Source organism: Lycorma delicatula, chromosome 4 (assembly GCF_047948215.1).
Source record: "Lycorma delicatula isolate Av1 chromosome 4, ASM4794821v1, whole genome shotgun sequence".
Taxonomy (NCBI): Eukaryota; Metazoa; Arthropoda; class Insecta; order Hemiptera; family Fulgoridae; genus Lycorma; species Lycorma delicatula.
The window spans coordinates 207,394,705-207,419,496 of NC_134458.1; the positions used below are offsets into that span (position 1 = coordinate 207,394,705).

General features: G+C 27.8%; 1 protein-coding gene across 1 annotated transcript in view; it reads left to right on the forward strand.

Moving 5' to 3' along the window:
* The window catches only part of dpy (fibrillin-like protein dumpy), a 705,616-nt gene that overhangs the window by 416,988 nt on the left and 263,836 nt on the right, over positions 1-24,792 (forward strand). Inside the window, exons 48-52 of the mRNA XM_075365108.1 lie at positions 4,483-4,626; positions 6,267-6,338; positions 6,574-6,657; positions 15,445-20,541; positions 22,766-22,981. Coding sequence (XP_075221223.1) covers positions 4,483-4,626; positions 6,267-6,338; positions 6,574-6,657; positions 15,445-20,541; positions 22,766-22,981 — 5,613 coding nt within the window. The remainder of the gene's footprint in view (positions 1-4,482; positions 4,627-6,266; positions 6,339-6,573; positions 6,658-15,444; positions 20,542-22,765; positions 22,982-24,792) is intronic.

Here is a 24,792-nt window from a genome sequence, read left to right on the forward strand (position 1 = left end):
CCAATATTCAGCTCAAGATATCTCTTAAAGCAAAACAAATAATTAATGTCTTATTCCATATATACAGTTTTTCAACAACCACTGATATGCTTTAAAAAATTACACAAAATGTTTTAAGATCTTGTTATTATGTAATTATTTTAAAAATAGCAGCTTTAGGTAGTTTTTTCTATAATTTAAAGAAAATTTTTCTACTTGACAAATTTTTTTCTTTCTGTACGTAATTATCTATAAACAATTCTATAAAAATAATATATACATAATTACATATTGTCATTTCAATTAATAAAAGTATTTATGTGTTAAATGAGTATAAAGACAACATTGATAATATTATTAAAAAGCTGGCTGCATACATAATATGTAAAAACAGTTATATTTTAAAATCTAAATCATAGGTATGTTTTGTATATTCTTGCTTATCTATTTTTTATTCTTCATTTTTAGCTGTTTTTGTGTGCTTTGTTGTTTTTATTTGTTTTAATTTTGCATGAGGATACAAAACTATATTATTAAAACTTAAAATAAATAAAAAATGTTATTTTTTGTGTCTGCTTGTTTTTTTTTTTTATTTATTATTACTACTTGTTTATTCCCTAAAAATAATAATCACTCACTACTTTTAAATGCTTTCTTTTTTTATTTCAGTGCCTTTTAAGTGTCACTCTCTGTGCTGCATGTTGTTACTTCTTGTCTGATCTGTGATTCCAGTTGGCGAATGATTACACTACGATCTTCAACTTAAATAAACTATTTTTCTTATTCTTTGTTTTATTTAAAATTTATTTTACAGAACTTATTTTTTGCATTATATATTATCACTATATTTTTGACAATTATAGTTTTTTCTTGATATTTTTTATATAAATATTTGTTATTTTATATTATATATTTGTGTCTTGATTTTGGTGCTGGGAAATATATGTTGAAATTTGGTGTCGGGTTGTATGTGTGTATGTTTTACTCGGTGTGTTTTTTTTTAATTTAGAAAATATGAACGAAATGAATTGTTTAGTTCATATTTTCTAATTTGTTTAATATTATATTATTAAATTTTATATGTGTTGTTAATTATTATTAGTTTTACGTATATTTAAGTTATTAATATTTAATTTTATTTCAGCTGTGTTTTTGTTTTGTTAAATTATGAAGTGTAAAGAAAAATGTGTTTTAAAAAAATATTTTTTTCTTAATGCTTCAAAGTTTGTTATATTTTATTTGAATAGCATCAATATGTATCAGATTTATATTTGTGAAGTAGAAATTTATAAAAGTATTACATATTTATAATAGCTAAATAATGATAAATAATATTATAGCTAAATAATTAATTAATTTCTTTTATTCAATAATTTTGAATTATTTTATTTTTTCCAAGGCATAAAATAAAAATGCATAAAGATTAAAATTGGTGTTAATATGCATTTTTTAAAATCTGTTTTGTGAATACATTAAACTTTTAAAAGATGTAGTTAATAAAGTTTTTACATTGAAATAGTTTTTAGGAATATGCTACTTCATCGCATTAAGATTAGGTTATACTGAAAAGTTTTTGCATTAAAGAGATTCTTGCAAAATCTTTTGAAATTAAGATTAATAAAATATTCATAGATTAATTAATGATTTATTATAGTTGATAATATATTAGAATAACTGTTGAAATATGGAAGTTTTGTTGGCAGTTCACATATCACTGAACAGATTGTAAACTTGTTCTTATTTATGTAATAAAATTTGAGTCATGTATACTTACCATAGTGACATACATACATTACAAATTATCGTAACAATCTTATTTACACACATAAGAGAGAATATCATAAACCACGAACTGCATATTTTCAGTTGTAACATGATGTTGTTAAAAATAACAACATTAATTATAACACATAAGGTACAATGCATTAACAGAGACAACTATCACACTAGTAAACAATCATGATTTATAAGCTAGTGGGTTAGATATTCTTTGTTTAGTCTTCCTGTAATGTGCTCTATAATTAATGACTGAAAATGTTATGTTTATGATTTACTTTTGATAATGAGAAGATAATATTATTAAGCAATACTGTTGAATTGCTTTAGAAATGTTTAAAGTCTATACAAATTGACTTGCAGTCGTTACAAGTCAAAATGAAGTTGTTGCTGTTATCAAAATGAACCTTCAGAATTGTTCTAACATCTGGTCAGCTATATTTATCTGTGTCATTGTCAGCTGACTATTGAAACCACTATTCTGTAATACTCAAATAACACTGGTAATCCATGTTCAAATCAAAATAAAGGAATAGTTATTTTTAATTGGGTTTGAATGGCTATATTTTTAGTAATGTTAATTTTTTAACAGTTGGGCTTCACTTAACAGTCCTGCCTCAGAAGTGGCTATCTGAAATTAGAAAATTCTTACTGCCTAACAGAAATTGAGCAAATAAGAAACAATTTTAACATTTTTTAAAATTATTAAATCATTTAGTTATATATGTATATTTATACATTATATAACGATCGTCATAATAACCATTTTGGTTGTTTCTCCTTATAAATTAATAAAAAAATTTTAAAAAATTATACCAACAGTTATATTTTGTTATATTTATTTTTGAGATGAAATTTTATGTAAATAATTAATTTTTTTTTTGAATATTTGCATTTTAAAAAAATTATCTGTAATACACAGAACTGTATTTCCAGAAGATCTTTTCTGGGAATTATATGGCTCAGTCATTAATTGAAATGTAATTAGCAGTGGTTTTTAAAGCATACAACAAAGCGTTATAATTACTTTGAAAAGTCTGAATTTAAAACTATCACAATTCCATACATTTTGAAAGATATTTTAGATTCTCAAAAAGAAAAATTATATTATTATATTTCATCATATATATAAAATATACAATATATACATAGCTGTTTGCTTATAAAAGGAATTAAACTTATGAAAATACATGGCATATAAGATTAATTTCATTAAAAGTGCCTGTTTTCATAAAATAACTACATCAATTTCAGTTCATGATTTGAATAAATTAAATTATTTTGTAATTTTAATAGCTGTAAGATAGGCTGTTGTAATTTTTGTGTGAGTTTTGGTTATTTTATTTCTTATCTTTAATTGAAGTGGGTTATCCATTACACTCCCATTTGAGTTACATTCGTTTTGATTTGTATTTATATAGATGTACCTGCACTATTACTTTTTATTAATTTACTTTACCTTTCAATTTATTATTGATCATATATTGCACGTACTTGTATTTATATTCATTCTTTATGTTTCTAAATAATTCATTTTATTTTTCTCAGTTATAGATTTTATACCTTTCTTTGAAATTTTTTCTTTCATTTGTAGGGATCTATTAAAAACCATTTTTGTGTTTTCCATTTCTCTGTACATGGCTCCTGCCAAATGTTTTTTATAATCTCCTAGTTTTCAATTTTACTTCAAAATTAAGTAATCATTTTCCAATTTACCTGTAATGTGTTATTCTAATGTTCAGAGTTTTTCAGGTAATAATACCCATCTGATCTCTTATGAAAAAAACTTAAATGGACTTTTTATATTTTTTCATTGATTGTTTTTAATCTGCTAATTTATTTCCTTTATTAAATTTTCTGAATGCTTGATGATTTTACATATACTTTCAGTTGTTTTTGTTTCACGGTTCTTCTTTATTCCTTAGCGCTTTCTGTTTTGGTTTCTAGCAAAATAATATTTTACTAATTTCAATAAATCTATGTTTTTATTTTTTATATTCTCAAATGGAAATCATTTTCTTTGTTATTTGGCCCCTTAAAATTAAAAAAAAAAGATTAAATTTTCTTATTAAAAAAAGACAATTTAATCAGGTATTATGGTTTTTGATGATTGAGATTCTAACTTTATAGTACTGTTGAGATTTTACTGTGCTGTTGTATAAGTTTCATTTTATTATTTTTTTTTTATGATCTTTTTTTTATGTAAATTATATATATTTTAAAGAGGAAAGTGAGATAGATGAAATAATAGATAAAAGATTCAACCCTTTTCAACCTTCAATTAAATTATCTTCTAGAAACAAGCATGCTAACAACTACACCAACTGGCCAATTATTATAATATTTCGTTTTCTTAAACTTTTTCTTCAGTTTTTTCGACATCACATTCTATTAATGTCCCTAGATTTTTTTCATATTTTATTAATTTTATTTGATGTAATTATTTTGTAAATCTATAATCATTCATTTTAATTTTTTATTTACGTTTTGGCCATGTGTTTAATTATAATGCATACTGCATTTAATTGTATAAAAGATAAATCTGTTTAATTTATATAATTTCCTCTCAAAATATCATGATTACTACAGTTAGCAGATGGGTTTGTAATGAAGATGTTACAATTCATCACCCAACTCGATTCCATTTTTCATTCATTGTATTAAAAATTTAATATTGTATTATTTAGTTTATTTATGTTTGTTACATTATTTTTTTTAATTTTTCAGTACTTGGATGTGTAGACCATGAAGATTGCCCATCTGATTATGCATGTATTATCAATACTTGTTCAAATCCGTGTGAAGTTGCCAATCCATGCCATGAACAACAGGACTGCCATGTTGATAATCACCAACCAGTTTGTGTTAAAGGTTTGCTACATTTTTTAAATAAGTTTATTTACATTTGCAAATAACATTAACTTAACAGAAATCTAACATTAAAACACACACAACACAAACTTATTAATTATATTATATAATTATGATTATTATTATTTTTTTTGTGATCTTCTATGTAAATTATATATATTTTAAAGAGGAATGCAAGATAGATGAAATTATAGGAAAAAAGATTCAATCCTTTTCAACTTGTTGTATATAATGTTGTGTGTATATTTATATATATATATATATATATATTACTGAAATTAATCCTTTTAAGATTCATATTATTCATCTGTACTGTTAAATTAGATTTAAATTGTATTAAATAAATCAACTAGTACAGAATAATGAGATAAGACATATCTTACTTTAATTTTTCATGAAAGTACTTTTACATTATCCCGCATCGTAAACCATGATTGAAATAAATTCCATTATTTATTTATTAAAAACAAATAGATCCTTTAAAACTAGATTTCTTGAACATTATAGAAATTACAAAAATAGTAATTAGGTTTATTTAATATGGATGATCATCTAATATACAATAAACATTCTATTTCTAATATTTACACAAATTAAGAAATATTATAAATTAATAAAGGTGACATAAAATTAACTGTTTAGAAAACTATTACATATTTAAATACAAATAAAGTTTCAATTTGATAAACGGACAGTGTTTGAGGGAGACGGTTTTATAAAAATTACAACAGATAATTATTCAATAACAGAATTATTTCAATCATGACTGAGGATGTGAGATTAAATATACAAGATTTGGTTTATGGTATTGGTTGTTTAATATCACATAAAAGAAACTTAATGTAAAAGGTATCATATATTGTCAAGTAAATAAATAATTTTTTTTTTAATCAATATATTTTGCAGATTCTGATTTTCATAATCAGGTTAAAATTGAAACATTGATTAAAAAAAATTAACCATTTTTAATGTATCATAAAGTCATCAATTCAATTAAAAAAAGTTTGTTTATATTCATGCCTTTTTTTTCATGACAATTTGGCGTAGACATGCTAAAATGTATTTTTATCAGTGTTTTTATTTTAATTTTAGCCTAGTGATAATATTTGTAAAATGCATTGTTTAAAAAAAATTGATTTATTATAATTTTTTTAACTTTTCTAAGTTTAACTTTTACAACTTTTCTAAGTTGTAATATTTAATAATCATTAATATTAACAACTTACCAATAAATTAATTGTATGGAAATAATGTATGGTGTGTCTGTCTGTGTGTGTGTGTGTGTGTGTGTGTGTGTGTGTGTGTGTGTGTGTGTGTGTGTGTGTGTGTGTGTTTGTTTGCGTGTGTGCATGTGCATGTGTGTGTGTAATGAAATTTAAGCCATCAAAAAGCAGTAAATAGATAAGTTAAATAAACTTACCATGTTAATTTCAAGAATTGATTTTTACAGGATCCTGCATCTTCAGTTGGTATTTAATTTTATAATTACATTAAAATAATTGTTTTATGTATTTAGAAAGTGAATCTTTTTTTATTATTATTTTATTGTTTATTATTATTTTTTTAATTTATAATTTTAGATAAAAAAGGTTAACTATTTTTATCATTTGTATTATGATAAAATTTAATGCTTTTTACAGTTTGCCAGTGTCGAAGAAATGCAGAATGTAGAGTAGGATATATTTGTGATGGTTGCAATTGTGTACCTTCTGGTAAGTGAACTTAAAATCTTTTACTATAAAATTTTTATTTTAATAAAAATAGTTATTGTTAGAGTGTACATGACATTATGTAGGTTTCAAATAAGTATGAAATTACAGATAAGCATAAAAATTTGAATGTGTAGCAGATTTTATAAATAAATAGGTTAATTGTAGTAATAACAATTTTTTCTTCCCTTAACTCTTGTTTTTTTGAAGTGATTCACTGGGTATGATTTTTTTTCAGAATATACACCAGCTCCCATACCAGGGTGTGAGCATTGTCCCCCTGGCGTATCATGTGATCCAGTTTCAGGTGTTTGCGCTAAAGGTAGGCCAGGCACTTTATGCCTCTACAGTCAACAATTACTATTATAGCCATCTCAGAAGATTATTTTAAAATAAATCCCATAGGTTCTATTAAATTTGTGGTGTGTTGCTGTTTTGTTTAATTAATCATCTATGCATTTTTTAATACCAAAATTTATTCCTTTACTTAACCTAATGTGACCTTACCTAACCTTACCATAAAGTTTGACAACAAATTTAGTTCTTGTGAGGGATCAATTCAGTGACTAGTTAAACTGGAGCCAACTATATGAAGAAGCAATTTCCCACTGCTTGAAGAATGATTTATCGAAGAAGTGCCTCAGCTTTTTTACATAAAGTCTTCAAATTTTGTAAAAATTCTTTGTATATAGCCTCTTTCTCTGACAATTCCACTTTTCTCATTTCTTTTATTTCTATCCTGTCAACAATTTTCAAAAACTTGTTCAGAGATTACAAATGTGGCTCATTATTTTCTTCAATTCACTTTTTCATTTTTCATTTATGTAAAATACATTTTTCATTTGCATGGTGCAACGAAAACCTACTACAATATTGGTTTATTTTCTTAATTTTGAAAAATATTTTAAATTTTACTTTCTAAATTTCCTTTCTTGTAAGCAATTCCTTGTACTGTTTATTCTTAAATTTTATTATCACGAATAAATATATTACTGCATAAACATTTAATAAAAAATATGTATATAAGGTTTAAAAAACTGAATGAACTTGCGTTACTTTTTTTTTGTTTCATGGCATTTGGCTTCTCTGTACAAATTAAGCAAAATAGCAACACATCTTATATAAACTTTTCCTTTTATAAATACATTTTATTCATTATTATTTTTTTATGTAAATATAAAACTTTTCTGGTTTTCAGTTTTTCATACATATATGGTGAAATTTTCTTTTCTCCAGTTTTTGTGTATGATTTGTTTCATTTTATTTTATGTATAAAAGAAATAAGTATGACAGTCTGTATATATATATTGTATACAAGATTTTCTTTATTTTGTTTGTGATGCTCTTTTTTTTAACTATCTTTGTTGATTTTATGTATATAATTTGATCTTATAGAGAACTACCAGTTAGATTGTACATATTTTACAATGTTTTGAAGTGTATAAATATGTACATTTATATTTATACATGCAAAAATGACAATGATTTTTCTTGAAGCCAATTTATGAATATAGTAAAGCCTTTATTAATTCTAAATATGTTCTTACTTCATAGTGAATATGGTATATTTTTTGTAATAATTTATTAATTGATGCTTATATCTGTGGATAACTATTTTTAGATTAGAAAATTTAAGTATCAAAATTAGTTTAATGGAAAAATTAATCAAATTTCAATGTTTGATTTTCTTTTATTTGAAAAAACTTTTTCCATGATTCATATTCTTAAATCAATTTTATATTTAAAATTAGATAATTACAAAACATCATTTATTCCTTTTAATTTCAGTATTACACTGTAGTGATGTTCCTTTAAAAATATAGTGATTTACTTAAATATTCTAAGTGAGGTTTCAGGCAAGAGCAAATCTTAATTTATCATTTAATTAAACTGTCTTTTAAGAACTCAGGTTAAAATTTAATTTAAATGTCTGTATAATCAAAGTATTTTTATCATTTAGGATTAGTTAACAGTACTGCTTCAGGACAGGTTAATCTAAGAGTGGAAAGATTTAGTTACAAATATTAATTCTTTAAAAAAAAATTAATTTAAATGTTTTAATTACAACTTTCATATTTCAAAAACTATGCTCATTGCATGTACCAGCATTCTTCAGTAAGCTTAAATCAAAGTCTTCCAGTAAGTTTTGTAATTCATGCAGAGAAAGTGGGCTTACATTTGTGGTGTTCTATAGATTTTCTGATGTGTATAAAATAGGAGTATGATTTCAAAAAATAAAAACAATATTATTAATTTTATTTCACATTTTGTTTTGTTATGATTTATGATGTTGGTGGTCATCTTGTAATTTTTTTCGATAGTTACCCTTACTTCTATCCAACACAAGTTTTCTGATTGTATTATTATTATTCTGTGTAATATTAGTCATCTTCTATTACATTATGTGTTTTCTAATTATTTTTTCAAATTTTTTATTCTAATCCCAAGAAGTGTTCACTACTTACATTGATATCATAGTTGTAAGGTATAATGTTAGTTCTTCAAGTATTTATATTGCTTTTAAAGTAATCAACTGACACAGATAATTACCGATTTGTGCTAGCAACATTCAGTCATTCGTTTAAAGAGAAGTGATTTTAGATACTAATTTTAAGTGTAACTTTATTTCTGTATTTCTGGTTGACTTTTTCACATTCTTTAGTCATAAGGATGCGAATTACCTGAAATTCCTCTAGCAGTGAAACTAGTATGTTGTTATTAAGAATTTTTCTGATCTCTTTAACCAGTCATTTTATTATACTTTATTATTATTTACTTTCTCTTGTATGTTTTATTTATTCTGCCCCGCCGCAATTATTATAATAGATTGTTTGATGCTTTTGTGTGTATTAAGGACTCCTGGAGATAATAACCCTTACTTTTTACTTTTAGTTTCTAAATAAAATTATATTGTTTTATATATTAAAACTATTTAAAAGTAATTTAATTTATGAAAGGAATCCATCATAAAATATCTCACATTTTAGTACTGAGGATTTTTAATAATTAAATGAGTTAATACTTTATTCATGTCAATGTCAGTACATGATTATGCTGTACATATACAAATGCTTTAATAAATGGTCAATGTGCTACTCCACTGATTAAAAAAAAAACCTGCCCCAGCATTTTCCTGGATAAATCAAGGGAAAGCACAATAAAACCTTGATCAATGCTGTTATGTTGTATTATGATCAGTACTAATTAATTATATATGCATATGTACTATATATATATATATATATATATATATATATATATATATATATATATATATATGTGAGTAAAATTCATATTCTTATATAAAAATAATAAATATATGAAATAGTATAATTAAGAAAATATGTTAAGATAATATATAGATAAAATGATCATAAAAATATAACAGTGTCATTAATAGGGATCATACGAGTAGTATCTATCATTTAGACACATCAAAAGTTTTTTAATATTATTTTTTAAAAATTGGTGGAAAACATTTTTACATGGGTAGGTAATGTTTTTGTTTATATTTATGACTGACCAGTCTGTTCTAAAAAGAGTAGTCACTTATTTTTAAAAAATAACAGTCCAATCCACCTTACTAAACCAGACAACAGAACTGTTTTTGTATTTTTTTTTTTTTTGTCTTCAGTCATTTGACTGGTTTGATGCAGCTCTCCAAGATTCCCTATCTAGTGCTAGTCGTTTCATTTCAGTATACCCTCTACATCCTACATCCCTAACAATTTGTTTTACATATTCCAAACGTGGCCTGCCTACACAATTTTTCCCTTCTACCTGTCCTTCCAAAATTAAAGCGACTATTCCAGGATGCCTTAGTATGTGGCCTATAAGTCTGTCTCTTCTTTTAACTATATTTTTCCAAATGCTTCTTTCTTCATCTATTTGCCGCAATACCTCCTCATTTGTCACTTTATTCACCCATCTGATTTTTAACATTCTCCTATAGCACCACATTTCAAAAGCTTCTAACCTTTTCTTCTCAGATACTCCGATTGTCCAAGTTTCACTTCCATATAAAGCGACACTCCAAACATACACTTTCAAAAATCTTTTCCTGACAATTAAATTAATTTTTGATGTAAACAACTTATATTTCTTACTGAAGGCTCGTTTAGCTTGTGCTATGCAGCATTTTATATCGCTCCTGCTTCGTCCATCTTTAGTAATTCTACTTCCCAAATAACAAAATTCTTCTACCTCCATAATCTTTTCTCCTCCTATTTTCACATTCAGCGGTCCATCTTTGTTATTTCTACTACATTTCATTACTTTTGTTTTCTTCTTGTTTATTTTCATGCGATAGTTCTTGCGTAGGACTTCATCTATGCCGTTCATTGTTTCTTCTAAGTCCTTTTTATTCTCGGCTAGAATTACTATATCATCAGCAAATCGTAGCATCTTTATCTTTTCACCTTGTACTGTTACTCCGAATCTAAATTGTTCTTTAACATCATTAACTGCTAGTTCCATGTAAAGATTAAAAAGTAACGGAGATAGAGAACATCCTTGTCGGACTCCCTTTCTTATTATGGCTTCTTTCTTATGTTCTTCAATTGCTACTGTTGCTGTTTGGTTCCTGTACATGTTAGCAATTGTTCTTCTATCTCTGTATTTGAACCCTAATTTTTTTAAAATGCTGAACATTTTATTCCAGTCTACGTTATCGAATGCCTTTTCTAGGTCTATAAACGCCAAGTATGTTGGTTTGTTTTTCTTTAATCTTCCTTCTACTATTAATCTGAGGCCTAAAATTGCTTCCCTTGTCCCTATACTTTTCCTGAAACCAAATTGGTCTTCTCCTAACACTTCCTCCACTCTCCTCTCAATTCTTCTGTATAGAATTCTAGTTAAGATTTTTGATGCATGACTAGTTAAACTAATTGTTCTGTATTCTTCACATTTATCTGCCCCTGATTTCTTTGGTATCATTACTATAACACTTTTTTTGAAGTCTGACGGAAATTCCCCTTTTTCATAAATATTACACACGAGTTTGTATAATCTATCAATCGCCTCCTCCCCTGCATTGCGCAGTAATTCTACAGGTATTCCGTCTATTCCAGGAGCCTTTCTGCCATTTAAATCTTTTAATGCTCTCTTAAATTCAGATCTCAGTATTGTTTCTCCCATTTCATCCTCCTCAACTTCCTCTTCTTCCTCTATAACACCATTTTCTAATTCATTTCCTCCGTATAACTCTTCAATATATTCCACCCATCTATCGACTTTACCTTTCGTATTATATATAGGTGCACCATCTTTGTTTAACACATTATTACATTTTAATTTATGTACCCCAAAATTTTCCTTAACTTTCCTGTATGCTCCGTCTATTTTACCAATGTTCATTTCTCTTTCCACTTCTGAACACTTTTCTTTAATCCACTCTTCTTTCGCCAGTTTGCACTTCCTGTTTATAGCATTTCTTAATTGCCGATAGTTCCTTTTACTTTCTTCATCACTAGCATTCTTATATTTTCTACGTTCATCCATCAGCTGCAATATATCGTCTGAAACCCAAAGTTTTCTACCAGTTCTCTTTATTCCGCCTAAGTTTGCTTCTGCTGATTTAAGAATTTCCTTTTTAACATTCTCCCATTCTTCTTCTACATTTTCTATCTTATCTTTTTTACTCAGACCTCTTGCGATGTCCTCCTCAAAAATCTTCTTTACCTCCTCTTCCTCAAGCTTCTCTAAATTCCACCGATTCATCTGACACCTTTTCTTCAGGTTTTTAAACCCCAATCTACATTTCATTATCACCAAATTATGGTCGCTATCAATGTCTGCTCCAGGGTAAGTTTTGCAGTCCACGAGTTGATTTCTAAATCTTTGCTTAACCATGATATAATCTATCTGATACCTTGCAGTATCGCCTGGCTTTTTCCAAGTGTATATTCTTCTATTATGATTTTTAAATTGGGTGTTGGCAATTACTAAATTATACTTCGTGCAAAACTCTATAAGTCGGTCCCCTCTTTCATTCCTTTTGCCCAGCCCGTATTCACCCACTATATTTCCTTCCTTGCCTTTTCCAATGCTTGCATTCCAATCTCCAACTATTATTAAATTTTCATCTCCTTTTACGTGTTTAATTGCTTCATCAATCTCTTCGTATACACATTCTACCTCATCATCATCATGGGCGCTTGTAGGCATATAGACGTTAACAATCGTTGTCGGTTTAGGTTTTGAATTTATCCTTATTACAATGACTCTATTGCTATGCGTCTTGAAATACTCCACTCTCCTCCCTATTTTCTTGTTCATCACGAAACCTACTCCTGCCTGCCCATTATTTGACGCTGAGTTAATTACTCTAAAGTCACCCGACCAAAAGTCGCCTTCCTCTTCCCACCGAACCTCACTAATTCCTACTATATCCACGTTTACCCTATCCATTTCCCTTTTTAAATTTTCTAGCCTACCAACCTTTTTTAAGCTTCTAACATTCCACGCTCCGACTCGTAGAATGTTATTTTTTACTTTTCTGGTGACCCCTTCCTTAGTAGTCCCCACCCGGAGATCCGAACGGGGGACTATTTTACCTCCGGAATATTTTACCAAGGAAGGCGCCTCCATTATTGATTTTGAAAATGCAGAGCCACATTTTCTTGGAAAAAAAAAAAAAAAAACAGCTGTAGTTTTCCATTGCTTTCAGCTGCGCAGTACTCAGAGGACTGAGTGATGTTGATATGGCCGTTTAAGTCGTTGTGACTTACGCCCCTAACAACTACTGAAAGAGCTGCTGCCCTCTTTCAGGAATCATTCCTTAGTCTGGCTCTCAACAGATACCTCTCCGATATGGTTGCACCTTCGGTCCAGCTGCTCTGTATCCCTGAGCACTCAAGCCCCCTCACCAACGGCAAGGTCTCATGATTCATAGAGGAGGATTTTTGTATAACTCGATACAATAATTCACTTTTGTGAGGTTGGGGCTTATGCTTTGGTTACCTTTTTTAATAAATTATTGAACAATTTAAAAAATCTTTCCACCAGTTTATTTCAAATATGCAAAAAAAGTCTTTATAGAAACAATATCAAGTCTAAGAATTTTTAAATTATACTAATTAAAAGATTTTTATTAAATCCCCTGTGTTTATTGCATCTTATTTAACATGAAAATATGTGCTCAATGTAATTTTCAATAATGCTTTGTGAATTGTGTTTTAATATATTTGTTTATCTTTATATTATTTCATGTGTTTATATTTTAAATAATTTAAATGGACTTTAATCACATTACTTTTTACCGTATAGTGTATATTTTTATGTTTGTAATTAATTTATAATGATGTGATCTATCTAATTTATTATTATATACCATTCAGATTAAAATATGTATTTTTTCATTTAATGTATATGATTACAGTGGGTCTTTCTAATATGTCGAAGTTTTGTATTATGTTATAACCACTGTCGCTTGGTTTGATAAAGATGGAAACTATTATTTTTTAAGGAATAAATGATAACTTGGAAATAATAATGTTTAACTTGTGAAAGAAACTATTATATTCTTACAAAAATTTAATTATACCTTATATTCTTATTTTATCAAAATAACAAGTATTGACTAATATTAGAATTCAAAGTTTAGAATTAATGAAGAAGCTTTACTATAATTCATTTTAATACAAAAAGACAAAAATAGAGCATCAATCAGTATAAGGTACTTTTTAATAATATCTTGTGATTATTATTATGAGTACATGTGTTTCATTTGTTAAATAATTTATTTGGAAAAAAAATCATATTAATATTATCATTTATATTTTTATTTATTTATTTTTTATTTCACATGTGTATTACTAATTAAAAAGCTCTTCTATTATATAAATAGAAAATCTTAAATATAAAAAAGGACTTGATGAAAGTTATTCAGAGAAATTAGTTTTTATAAATTCTAAATTTTTGGTTTTATATAAATCGATAAGGAATACAATACATTAAAAATCTATTTTTAAAGTTTATTATTAAAGACGTTATTTTATATGGACTTGCAAGGAGCAGGTTAATTTTTTTCTGCAAAAGCACAGACTGCAGCATGGGGAAGCCTCCAAGCATGTAGGAATATAATTTAAATTTGTATTTTTTTTTTGTATTTTATTATTTTGGCTCTTAATAAAGAAAAATTAATTTTTTTTGTATTCGCCTATTGAGTAATTAAAATAACTTGGAGGAATGTGTAATCACTTTTTTATATTGTAATAATTATTATATATAGCAGTATTACATAATAATTGATTTAATAAAGATGGTGGGATTTCATTTCTTGTATGATTGATTAATGTGCAAAAAAATATATATATAATAAAAGTACAAGATAACTGCTGAGATTGGTATTTTGAAAAGCATATGATTCTGCCTAAATACCGAATGCTTAAATCTTGCTGGTTTATTCTCTTCATTTATCCTAATTTTATATATTATATAAGATTATAATAAAAACCTTGAATGAAACCAGTTTTATAGCCTGCGATGTTACATTAATTACAGAATAATGTAATGCCAAATGTTAAAATTTTAGTGCCTGCTGCTCTATTGGATTTCTTTGGATTTATTTTTACTTGAGTTTGGGCTCATCATGTATTGTATAATTTTTTCTTGTATTATCACAGTTTTTCTTCTTATATATATGTATATATATATATATATATATATTCATATATTCCTTTTTATTTATATTTTGTATATACAGAATGAGTGTTGTTGGATCTGTCATTTAAGCATGTTAAAGCATGTTGTTATATAGGCATGTTGTATTGTATATTAACACTGCATGTGAGGTGTTGCATACTAATGCTTTTTAGAATCCTTCTCCTCAAGTCTATTCTATTTTTATCAATATCTTTATTAAAAAAACTTGTTAGATTAAAATTAATTTTTTCTAAATGTAAATTCCATTAAAGAAAAAAAACTTCATATTTATTGTCAATTTTTTAAGTTATTTTTTTTAAAGAAAAAGGTCATTTGTAAATAATATAAATTTAATATTCTATGTATAGTAATAATTTTATTTGCTTGAGTCTTTTATTCTAACTAACTTTGGCATTTTGTGTGTGATTTTTTTCTGTGTTTCTTCGTTGGGCCTGGCTGTTTGAAGCTGGCATCACAACTACAACATCATACACTGACTTCACAACACAGAAAGACATTGACATTACAACAGCAACACTTACAGAAGCACCACCTTCAGTATCAGCAACCACTGAAACTGAATTAGGGTCTACGATAGAACCTGGTAGAGGAGGCGTTACAGAAACCGAATCACCAATATCTTATACAACAAAAGAAGAACAGGTTAATGAAACATTTGAGACCACTACACAAACAAGAACTACTGCAGGATTATTTGACAAAGAAACTACATTTACCACTTTAGTTCCTACTACATTTTTTCCGACTGCAGCAGTTACTTTGTCAAGTTTACCTGATACTGAAACAACTATGCCATTAACAACTATAACATCACCTAGTAGCAGCATTACAGAATCTGAAATCACCACTGTTTCCAGTTCTGGTAGAGAAAGATCTGAAACTGGCACTACAATAACATCAACTGAAGCAGGAGCAACAAGAAAGCAAACTTTTAAGTCAATAGAAGACCAAAGTACATCGACACAAGAATCAGAGCAAACAACATTACAAGGTAAAGTAGAAACTACTTTGAAAATTTTTGAAGAAATTACTGAAACTGATAAGACTGATAATATTACAAAACCACCAAGTTTATCTCATGTCACATCATCAACTGAAACTGGTTTCCAGGCCACAACCATGCAGCAATCAGCCACTGAGGAAACTGAAACAAGCACTTCAGATGAAACATCAATTCCAGAAATTACAACTGCTCAGTTTACTGAAATTAGTTCATTAGAAACAACAACAAAAACTAAGGAAGAGATTGCTACACAGTTTGATAAAAAAACATCACTGAGTTTACTTGAAACTACAACAGCATCTGAAAGAGAAGGAATAACTACAACAGAGACTTCTCAAACTTCCATAAAGTTACCAACAATTACTGAAGAAGAAGAGCGTGGAACTACAGAATCAGAGAGATCAACATCTTCAGGTGAAACAACAACTTCACAGATTAGTCGTATGTCTCCAAGAATTAATGATGTTATGACAGAACCTTTTATGCCTACAGAAGAAGTTGATGTCACTCTAAGCACAGAAACTACATCAGAAGAAGGGATTGGCTCTCTGCAGACTACTGTTTCAGAATCTTCAGTAGCTACGTCTCAATCATCTGTAACTGAGAGTACAACACCAGGATTTCAGACAACTGCATCTTTAAGCAGTGATACTGAAAAATTCACTGAAACAACATTTAGTGTGACGCAAACTACTAGGTCGTTTACTGAAATTACTACAGAAAGTAGTAAGGAAGCTACTATCTCATCATTTGGGATAACACCTGAAATGCATCCTGAAACAACTACCTTAATCAGAGAAGAAATAACAACTGCTTTAGAAAGAAAGGAAGAATCTGTTACACCAGCAAAAGAGTCAGATACATCTAGAAGTACTACTGAAAGCATTGGTGAGAAAACTACTTTATTCCAACAAACAACAAGAAAGTTGCCTGAAATTACTACCATTAGTCAAGAAGAAACTACTGCTTCATCTGAAGAAACTAGATCTATATTTCCTGAAATTATTACTACTGAAGGAAAGGGAGAAGAAGCAACAACATTATTTACTACATCTAGAGAGGGATTACTGGAAATAACTACACAAGAAAGTTTCATATCTACAGTTTCCCCAACCACAGAGAGATTACCAGATGTCAACATTATACCAGAAGAAAAGCCTGAACAAGATGATATTCCAGATATTTTAAAGACTAAATTACCACCTGAAACAACCAGAAGTTCTGTAGAAATTACAGAAAAACCAGAAGCTACCACTTCTGGAACACTAAGAACAACTGAACAACCTGACATCACAACTGGAAAAGAAGAGATTACAACTGCTGAGACTACAACACAACAGAGACAGCTACCTGAAATAACTACCGAAAGATTAGAACAGATTACAGTTCCCATAGTTTCTGAAAGTTCAACTGATGTTACTACAGAAAAAAGAGAAGAAACAACTTTTCCATCAGTTCCAGAAATGACTACCGAAAGGGAAGAAGTAAGTATTCCATCAACTTCAGGTGGTTTAACTGAAGCAATTACTGAAAGACAGGAAGAAACAACTACACCAATAGTTTCAGAATTAACTACTGTAAAGAAAGAAGAAACAACAGTCACTTCAGGTTCAGAGACAACTACTGTAAAACAGGAAGAAATGACTGTACAAATAATTTCTGAAATAACTACTGAAAAGAAAGAACAAACAACTGTTCCCTCAGTTTCAGAAACAACCACTGAAAGTCAGGAAGAAACAACTGTCCCCTCAGTTTCAGAAACAACAACAGAAAGGCAGGAAGAAACAACTGTACCAATAGTTTCAGAAATAACTACTGAAAAGAAAGAAGAAACTACTGTCCCCTTAGTTTCAGAAACAACTACTAAAAAGCAGGAAGAAACAACTGTACCAATAGGTTCAGAAATAACTACTGAAAAGAAAGAAGAAATAACTGTCCCCTCAGTTTCAGAAACAACCACTGAAAGACGGGAAGAAACAACAGTACCAATAGTTTCTGAAATAACTACCGAAAAGAAAGAAGAAACAACTATTTCTTCAGTTATAGAAACAACCACTGAAAGGCAGGAAGAAACAACTGTACCAATAATTGCTGAAATAACTACTGAAAAGAAAGAAGAAACAACTATCTCTTCAGTTGCAGAAATAACTACTGAAAAGAAAGAAGAAACTACTGTCCCCTTAGTTTCAGAAACAACCACTAAAAGGCAGGAAGAAACAACTGTACCAATAGGTTCAGAAATAACTGTCCCCTCAGTTTCAGAAACGACCACTGAAAGACAGGAAGAAACAACAGTACCAATAGTTTCCGAAATAACTACTGAAAAGAAAGAAGAAACAACTACCTCTTCAGTTATAGAAACAACCACTGAAAGGCAGGGAGAAACAACTGTACCAATAATTTCTGAAATAACTACTGAAAAGAAGGAAAAAACAACTGTACCAATGATTTCTGAAATAACTACTGAAAAGAAGGAAGAAACAACTGTCCCTTCATTTTCAGAAACAACCACTGAAGAACTGGAAGAAAAAACTATCCCCTCAGTTTCAGAGACAACCACTGAAAGGCGGGAGGAAACAACTGTACCAATAGTTTCAGAAATAACCACTGAAAGGCAGGAAGAAACAACTGTTCCTTCAATTTCAGAAACAACCACAGAGGAAAAAATGGAAATAACTGTTCCATCAGTTTCAGAAACAACTACTGAAAGACAGGAACAAACAACTATATTAATAGTTTCAGAAATAACTACTGAAAAGAAAGAAGAAACTACTGTTCCCTCAGTTTCAGAAACAACCACTGAAAGGCAGGAAGAAACAACTACACCAATACTTTCAGAAATAACTACTGAAGAGAAAAAAGAAACAACTGTCCCTTCAATTTTAGAAATAACCACTGAAAGGCAGGAAGAAACAACTATTCCCTTGGTTACAGAAACAACCACTGAAAGGCTGGAAGGATCAACTATACCAATAATTTCAGAAATAACTACTCTAAAGAAAGAAGAAACTACTCTCCCATTAGCTTCAGAAACAACCACTGAAAGACGGAAAGAAACAACTATTCCTTCAGTTTCAGAAACAACCACTGAACGGCAGGAAGTAACAACTATTCCTTCAGTTTCTGAAACAACCAGTGGAAGGCAGGAAGAAACAACTATCCCCTCGGTTTCAGAAACAACCACTGAAAGGCGGGAAGAAACAACTGTACCAATAGTTTCAGAAATAACTACTGAAAGTCAGAAAGATACCACTGTTCCATCAGTCTCTGAAATAACTACTGAAAAAAGGGAAGAAACAACTCTTTCATCAGTTTCTGAAGTTACTACTGAAAGGAGAGAAGAAACTACTCTCTCTGTGGTTTCAGTAGGTTTAACTGAAACTACTGCTGAAATAATAGGAGAAACACCAGTTGTAACAACAGAAATTATGCCTCAGGTAACAACAATGACAGTGTTAGAAACAACTACAGAAAGTTTCCCTGAAACTGCAACAGAAATAAGGGTGGAAACTACTACCCCTTCTGGATCTAGAGGTATTGAAATTACCACTTTAGAAAAGGAAACTGAAACTTCAGAGATTCTACCTGGAACAACAACTACATCTACTGAATCAGTGACTAGTGTCTTTCCTGAAGTCACTACTGAACGAAAAGAGACCACTTCTATATCTGTCCAAACTACTGAAAAATTCCCAGAGACAACAGAAGGGATAGATGAAACTACCGTGATTTCAACCACAGAAATAAATACATCTTCTGTGGCACAGATTACAGAAGGTGCTATTGAAACTACAACCCCTGGTATAAGTGAAACTACTTTGTCATTTTCTGAAAAAAGTACAGCGACAGAAGCTGGTAAAGAAGAGTCAGTTTCTACCACTCCTGTGGTTGAAACTACAACAGAAGGAATTGATTTAACAGTGACCACTGAAGAATTAAGTAGCTCAGAGAAGACATCACCAGTTTCAGATATCACTACTACTGTTCTACCAGAATCTACTACAGAATCAGAAATTCCAAGGCCTACAATGTTTTCAGTAAAAATGCCAAAAGCTGGTGGAGAAACTCCACCGTTTGAAGAAGCTAATTTTACTATAACAACTGTTGCTGCAACTGATAAAATAATAACAGAATCGTTTACAGATTTCCCAACATCAAGTTTACCACCCAGTACAGAAATAGGTCCTGAGACCACAACTTCAGATACTGATATGACTACTGAAATACGTACCACTGAATCTGTAATTGAACCTGAACTTACATCTGTAATCAGTACTACTAAACCAGAAATAACAACAGTAACAACTGGTGAAATTACTAGTACTATAGAAGCTACTACTGAATTCACAACGTTAATGACTGACGTAAAAAACGATACTTTGACTAAAACATTTAGGAATTGTACACTTGACTCAGATTGTTCAAAGCCAGAGGTTTGCAGAGGCGGGCAATGTATGCCCGCTTGTGAAGACAATCAGTGCACAAAAATGAATGGGACACAGCAAGGCTTATGCCAACCTGACAAGGATTGTACAACAGGTATACATAAACATGCACAAAACTTTGTCAATATGTACAATTTATAATTACACTTACACAGAAATAAGTTGTAATTTTAAATCAGTTTTTTTTTATTGTTAAATAAAGGAAAAATGATGTACATAATATTTTATCTCATAAGATTCATTCTTCGCTTTACTGTTTTTTTTTCAAATTTTTTTTTTTACTTTCTTTTGTATAATTTTCTTTATATCAGTTTAAAACTTGTGTACTTTATGTTCGGAAAAAGCACTAAAATAATTTAATTTTCATCTGTAAAATATTAATTATGTGTGAATTTTTTCAAAGTAACAAATGTAAAAAGTCTGTCTATAATTCTTTTCTTCTTCCTTATTAAAATTATTTTATACACTTTAATATTTGTACACATTTTCCCTTTTCAGTAAGACTACATTACTTGCAAAAAAAATAATTAATGATTTTAAATTAAACGTACATCAGTTAATTAAAAATATTATTAAAAAAAAAAAAAAACAAACACAGTTTCAGTATTTACAATTTGAACTGTTACAAACATTGTGATTTTATAAATCAAATTTCAGTTAGTTGAAATGTATTTTTAGTTATTGAATTTAATAATTTATAAAATTTAATATATCTTAACTTATTAAATGTAATAAAACAAAGTCAACTGTACAGATATAATTAATTAAATAAATTATTTGTATTTCTTTGTGTATATGAATTAATTTTTGATGAAGTATTCTCATAATAATGGTATTCTTTGGATCAAAGTAGAGCTGATATTTACTTTTGTTTGAGAACATCATTACTATGAGAATTACACTTACTTAAAATTAAACTACACACTAGAATATGGTACAAATAATTAGTTAATTTTCAAACCTTCTGTAACACTGAAAAACAAACTTTCAAACTGGAATTTAAAAAAAAATTTACTCTTAATTGAAACATTACATACTACTACTGTGCCATTACTATTAATAAAATAAATTTTGATTATTTAATTTTGTGTTTTAACAACCAGGTCTTTTGTTTATTATAATTTTTTCTCAGTTTTTATATTTCTTAATATTTTTTTGTTATTTTATGGTCTAAATGTCTTTCTACTCAATTTTTTTATATTCATTTTTTCATTTTTCTAAAGCTATCTGCATTATGAACTTTATTCCTATAATTAAATTAGCATTTTTTTTCCTATTTAAATGGGGCAATGAAAACACAAGCTGTTTATTGAAATATATAATTAGATGTATTAAAAAAAGATATTGAGGAGTATCTTGGTGCGTACCTTTAGCTATTGTATAGGGCTAACCTTAATTAATTTTTAATAAAAAAATAATATTTTGCAGAATAACATGTTCCTAATTTTTAAAGCTTTTTTTAATTAATATTTTTTTTTTGTATAATTAATAATTATTATTGTTATAAAAATATTACAGATTGGTGTTTATCTATGCAAGCTTTTTTGTGTTTTATTTTTCTTTATTAGGTGTTTATTTATTTAAACATCAATTCTTTTCATTAGTTATTTAAAAAGCTATTGGTGCCATAAACTATTATTGTTATTAATAATGAAAAATATTTTTGCAAGCAGTAGAAACATAATATTCTCTCAAATTATTTCATTTTGTCTGCTTATATTCTTTGTTAAATAATCATAGCTTTTGCTAAGTTATACTCATTGCTTCACACATAAAAAATGAAAAATATAATATAATTTATCTAAGTATAAAACTAATATTGCCTATAGTAAATTTTTTTTTAATATTTTCATTAAATTTTTATTTAATAAAATATGGTAATTCCACCATGTTATTATTGTTATAATAAATTATTAACGATTAAATAAGTATTGCATGTGTTTTCATTGGTGCCATTTAAATTTTTATGCATTATTAACCTAAGAAAAATCTTTTTAACTTTTATTTAAATATTTTTTCTACAGAAAAGATTAGAATTTATGTAAATATATAATGCATGAATTTTCTGATTCTGAGTTAGATTTTTTTCTGTACCTAAAGGCAGTTATCTTATTTTTTCAAAAAAAAAAAAATGGCAGAATAATTATATAATGAAAATCTCCTTGAAGTCGTTATATAATAAAATCTATTAAGAATTAATCTATTAATATAAATTATTAATCTATTGAGATTAATAATTTAATTTCTTTAACGTCTAATATCTTTAAAATAACAATATCATTTACTAACTTTTCTTCATTTATACTTAATTAATTTAGCACCGGGTTCGTCAAAACGACCAAAACCATGCGAATCGGATTCTGAATGTCTTGAGATAGAGGCATGTTATGATGGACTGTGTGAAGATTTGTGTGGTATAGCTAAAGTTTGTGCGCCTACAGCTAGATGTCATGTTGTGAAGCACAGGCCTGTCTGTACATGCCCCCCGGGATATCAAGGAAATCCAGCAATTAAGTGCTTCCAACCACAACCATGTAAGATTCAATAACACTCAGATACTTACTATATTTGCCTGAAAATAAAATTGTTACTTTGATGTAACGTAAACTGAATACCATTGGTTATTATTATAAAAGCTCATGTAAATTTTTCTCTAGAATCTGTTTTAATTTTAAATAATTATTTTGGACGTATAAAGAACATTAAAAATAATTCGCCAGAAAAACTTTATTTTTTATTATTGCAAACTTTTTTTTAATAAATTTATTCACTTTTATTGGTAAAAGTGATTAAAAATAAATGAATTTAAATAATGATTTTAATTGTTGGAAAGAGACAAATGTATCAGAATAGTCTGTGTAATAATTACTAATTAAGGCATGTTGATATCACGATACCAATAAAATCACTTAAAGAATAATTTTGTTATCGATTATCACAGTATATTTTTAAACTTATCTGTCGATCAGTTTCATCTGATTTGTTTATGTATGATTTTCCATTCTGTACTTAGTAATTCAATTGCGATGTGTAATGTCTGCTGAAAAATTCACAAATACAATAGGTGAATATAATTACTTATAAAATAGATAATAACCAATGTAATATAATTCACCTGAAAACCCAATTCATGTTCATATTCACCAGTTTTAATCCTCATTAATATCTCTAAGTAACATTTATTTTTATTGCTTGTAATTGCAATCACTAATACCACCCAGTTCTTGGTGTATATTAATTAATATAGTAAATTAATTAATTGATTAAAATAAATTCTTTTAACTAAATTTATTAAATAATTTTTTGTTAACAAAGGTTAGGTGTCCCATATGTAGAATTGATAATATTTGTAAAACTACTGTGCCAGTAATTCTTAACCCAATCTACACATGGATAATTTTTCCCTGTGACCCACCATTCAAATGATCAATTCTTTTATGAAGTTGGTTTTATTTTTAGGCAAATACAGTAATCTTAGACATCTTTGTTTATATTTTAAAATGCTTATTTTTTTAATATATTTAATTAGTTTACTATAAAAGTGTAGAATTTTCTTATCTAGAAAATTGCAAAAAGTATCATACATGAACAACAATGGTGGTGGCCAGAGTTGTACCCTATTATAAAATAATGAAAGAAGAATTAAACAATTTATCTTATCATTTAGGAAATAAAGTATTTCATTTTCATTCCAGTAATATTATTTAATTTCAGTTGAAATTTTTACTTTATAGCCAAATAGTTAATAAAATGTTATTTCCCAAAAACATTGTTTAAAAAAATATAATTTTGGTTGGTTAGTTTTACTAACTAGTGCTAATTAGTTCTGACTGATTGGTATAGTTTACTATTTCTTCTTTATAGATTTTGACCAAAATTAATTTTGACCAAATTCATATAGCTTAAAAGTTATGAAAAAGAATGTTAATTATCTTCTTTAAATAAGTAATTGCTTTGTCAAAAAAAATTTAATAGAATTTAAAAAGTGACAAAGTATGTATTTAAGTGGAAAGTTCTAGAGAACTTTTTAAATTATATTGCTGCTGCTTCTACATTTAAAAAAATCTTTTGGTCCTACTATTACTTATATTTATACAATGAGCTTTTTAAGTGATCACATTTTGGAATAGTGATTATTGAACAAAACTTATTAAATCTTTTAAAGTTGTAAATAATTAATGTACTGGAAAAACTTGTATAAAATTTATGAGTGTTGTCAGTTTTTATTGATTTTGTTCTATATCTTCAAAAAGAAAAAAAAATACCTGCTATGTATAACTTTAAAGTATTATGAAATGTGCTTAATTTTTAGATACTTCATTTCAGAATTCTTTCCTTAGGGTTA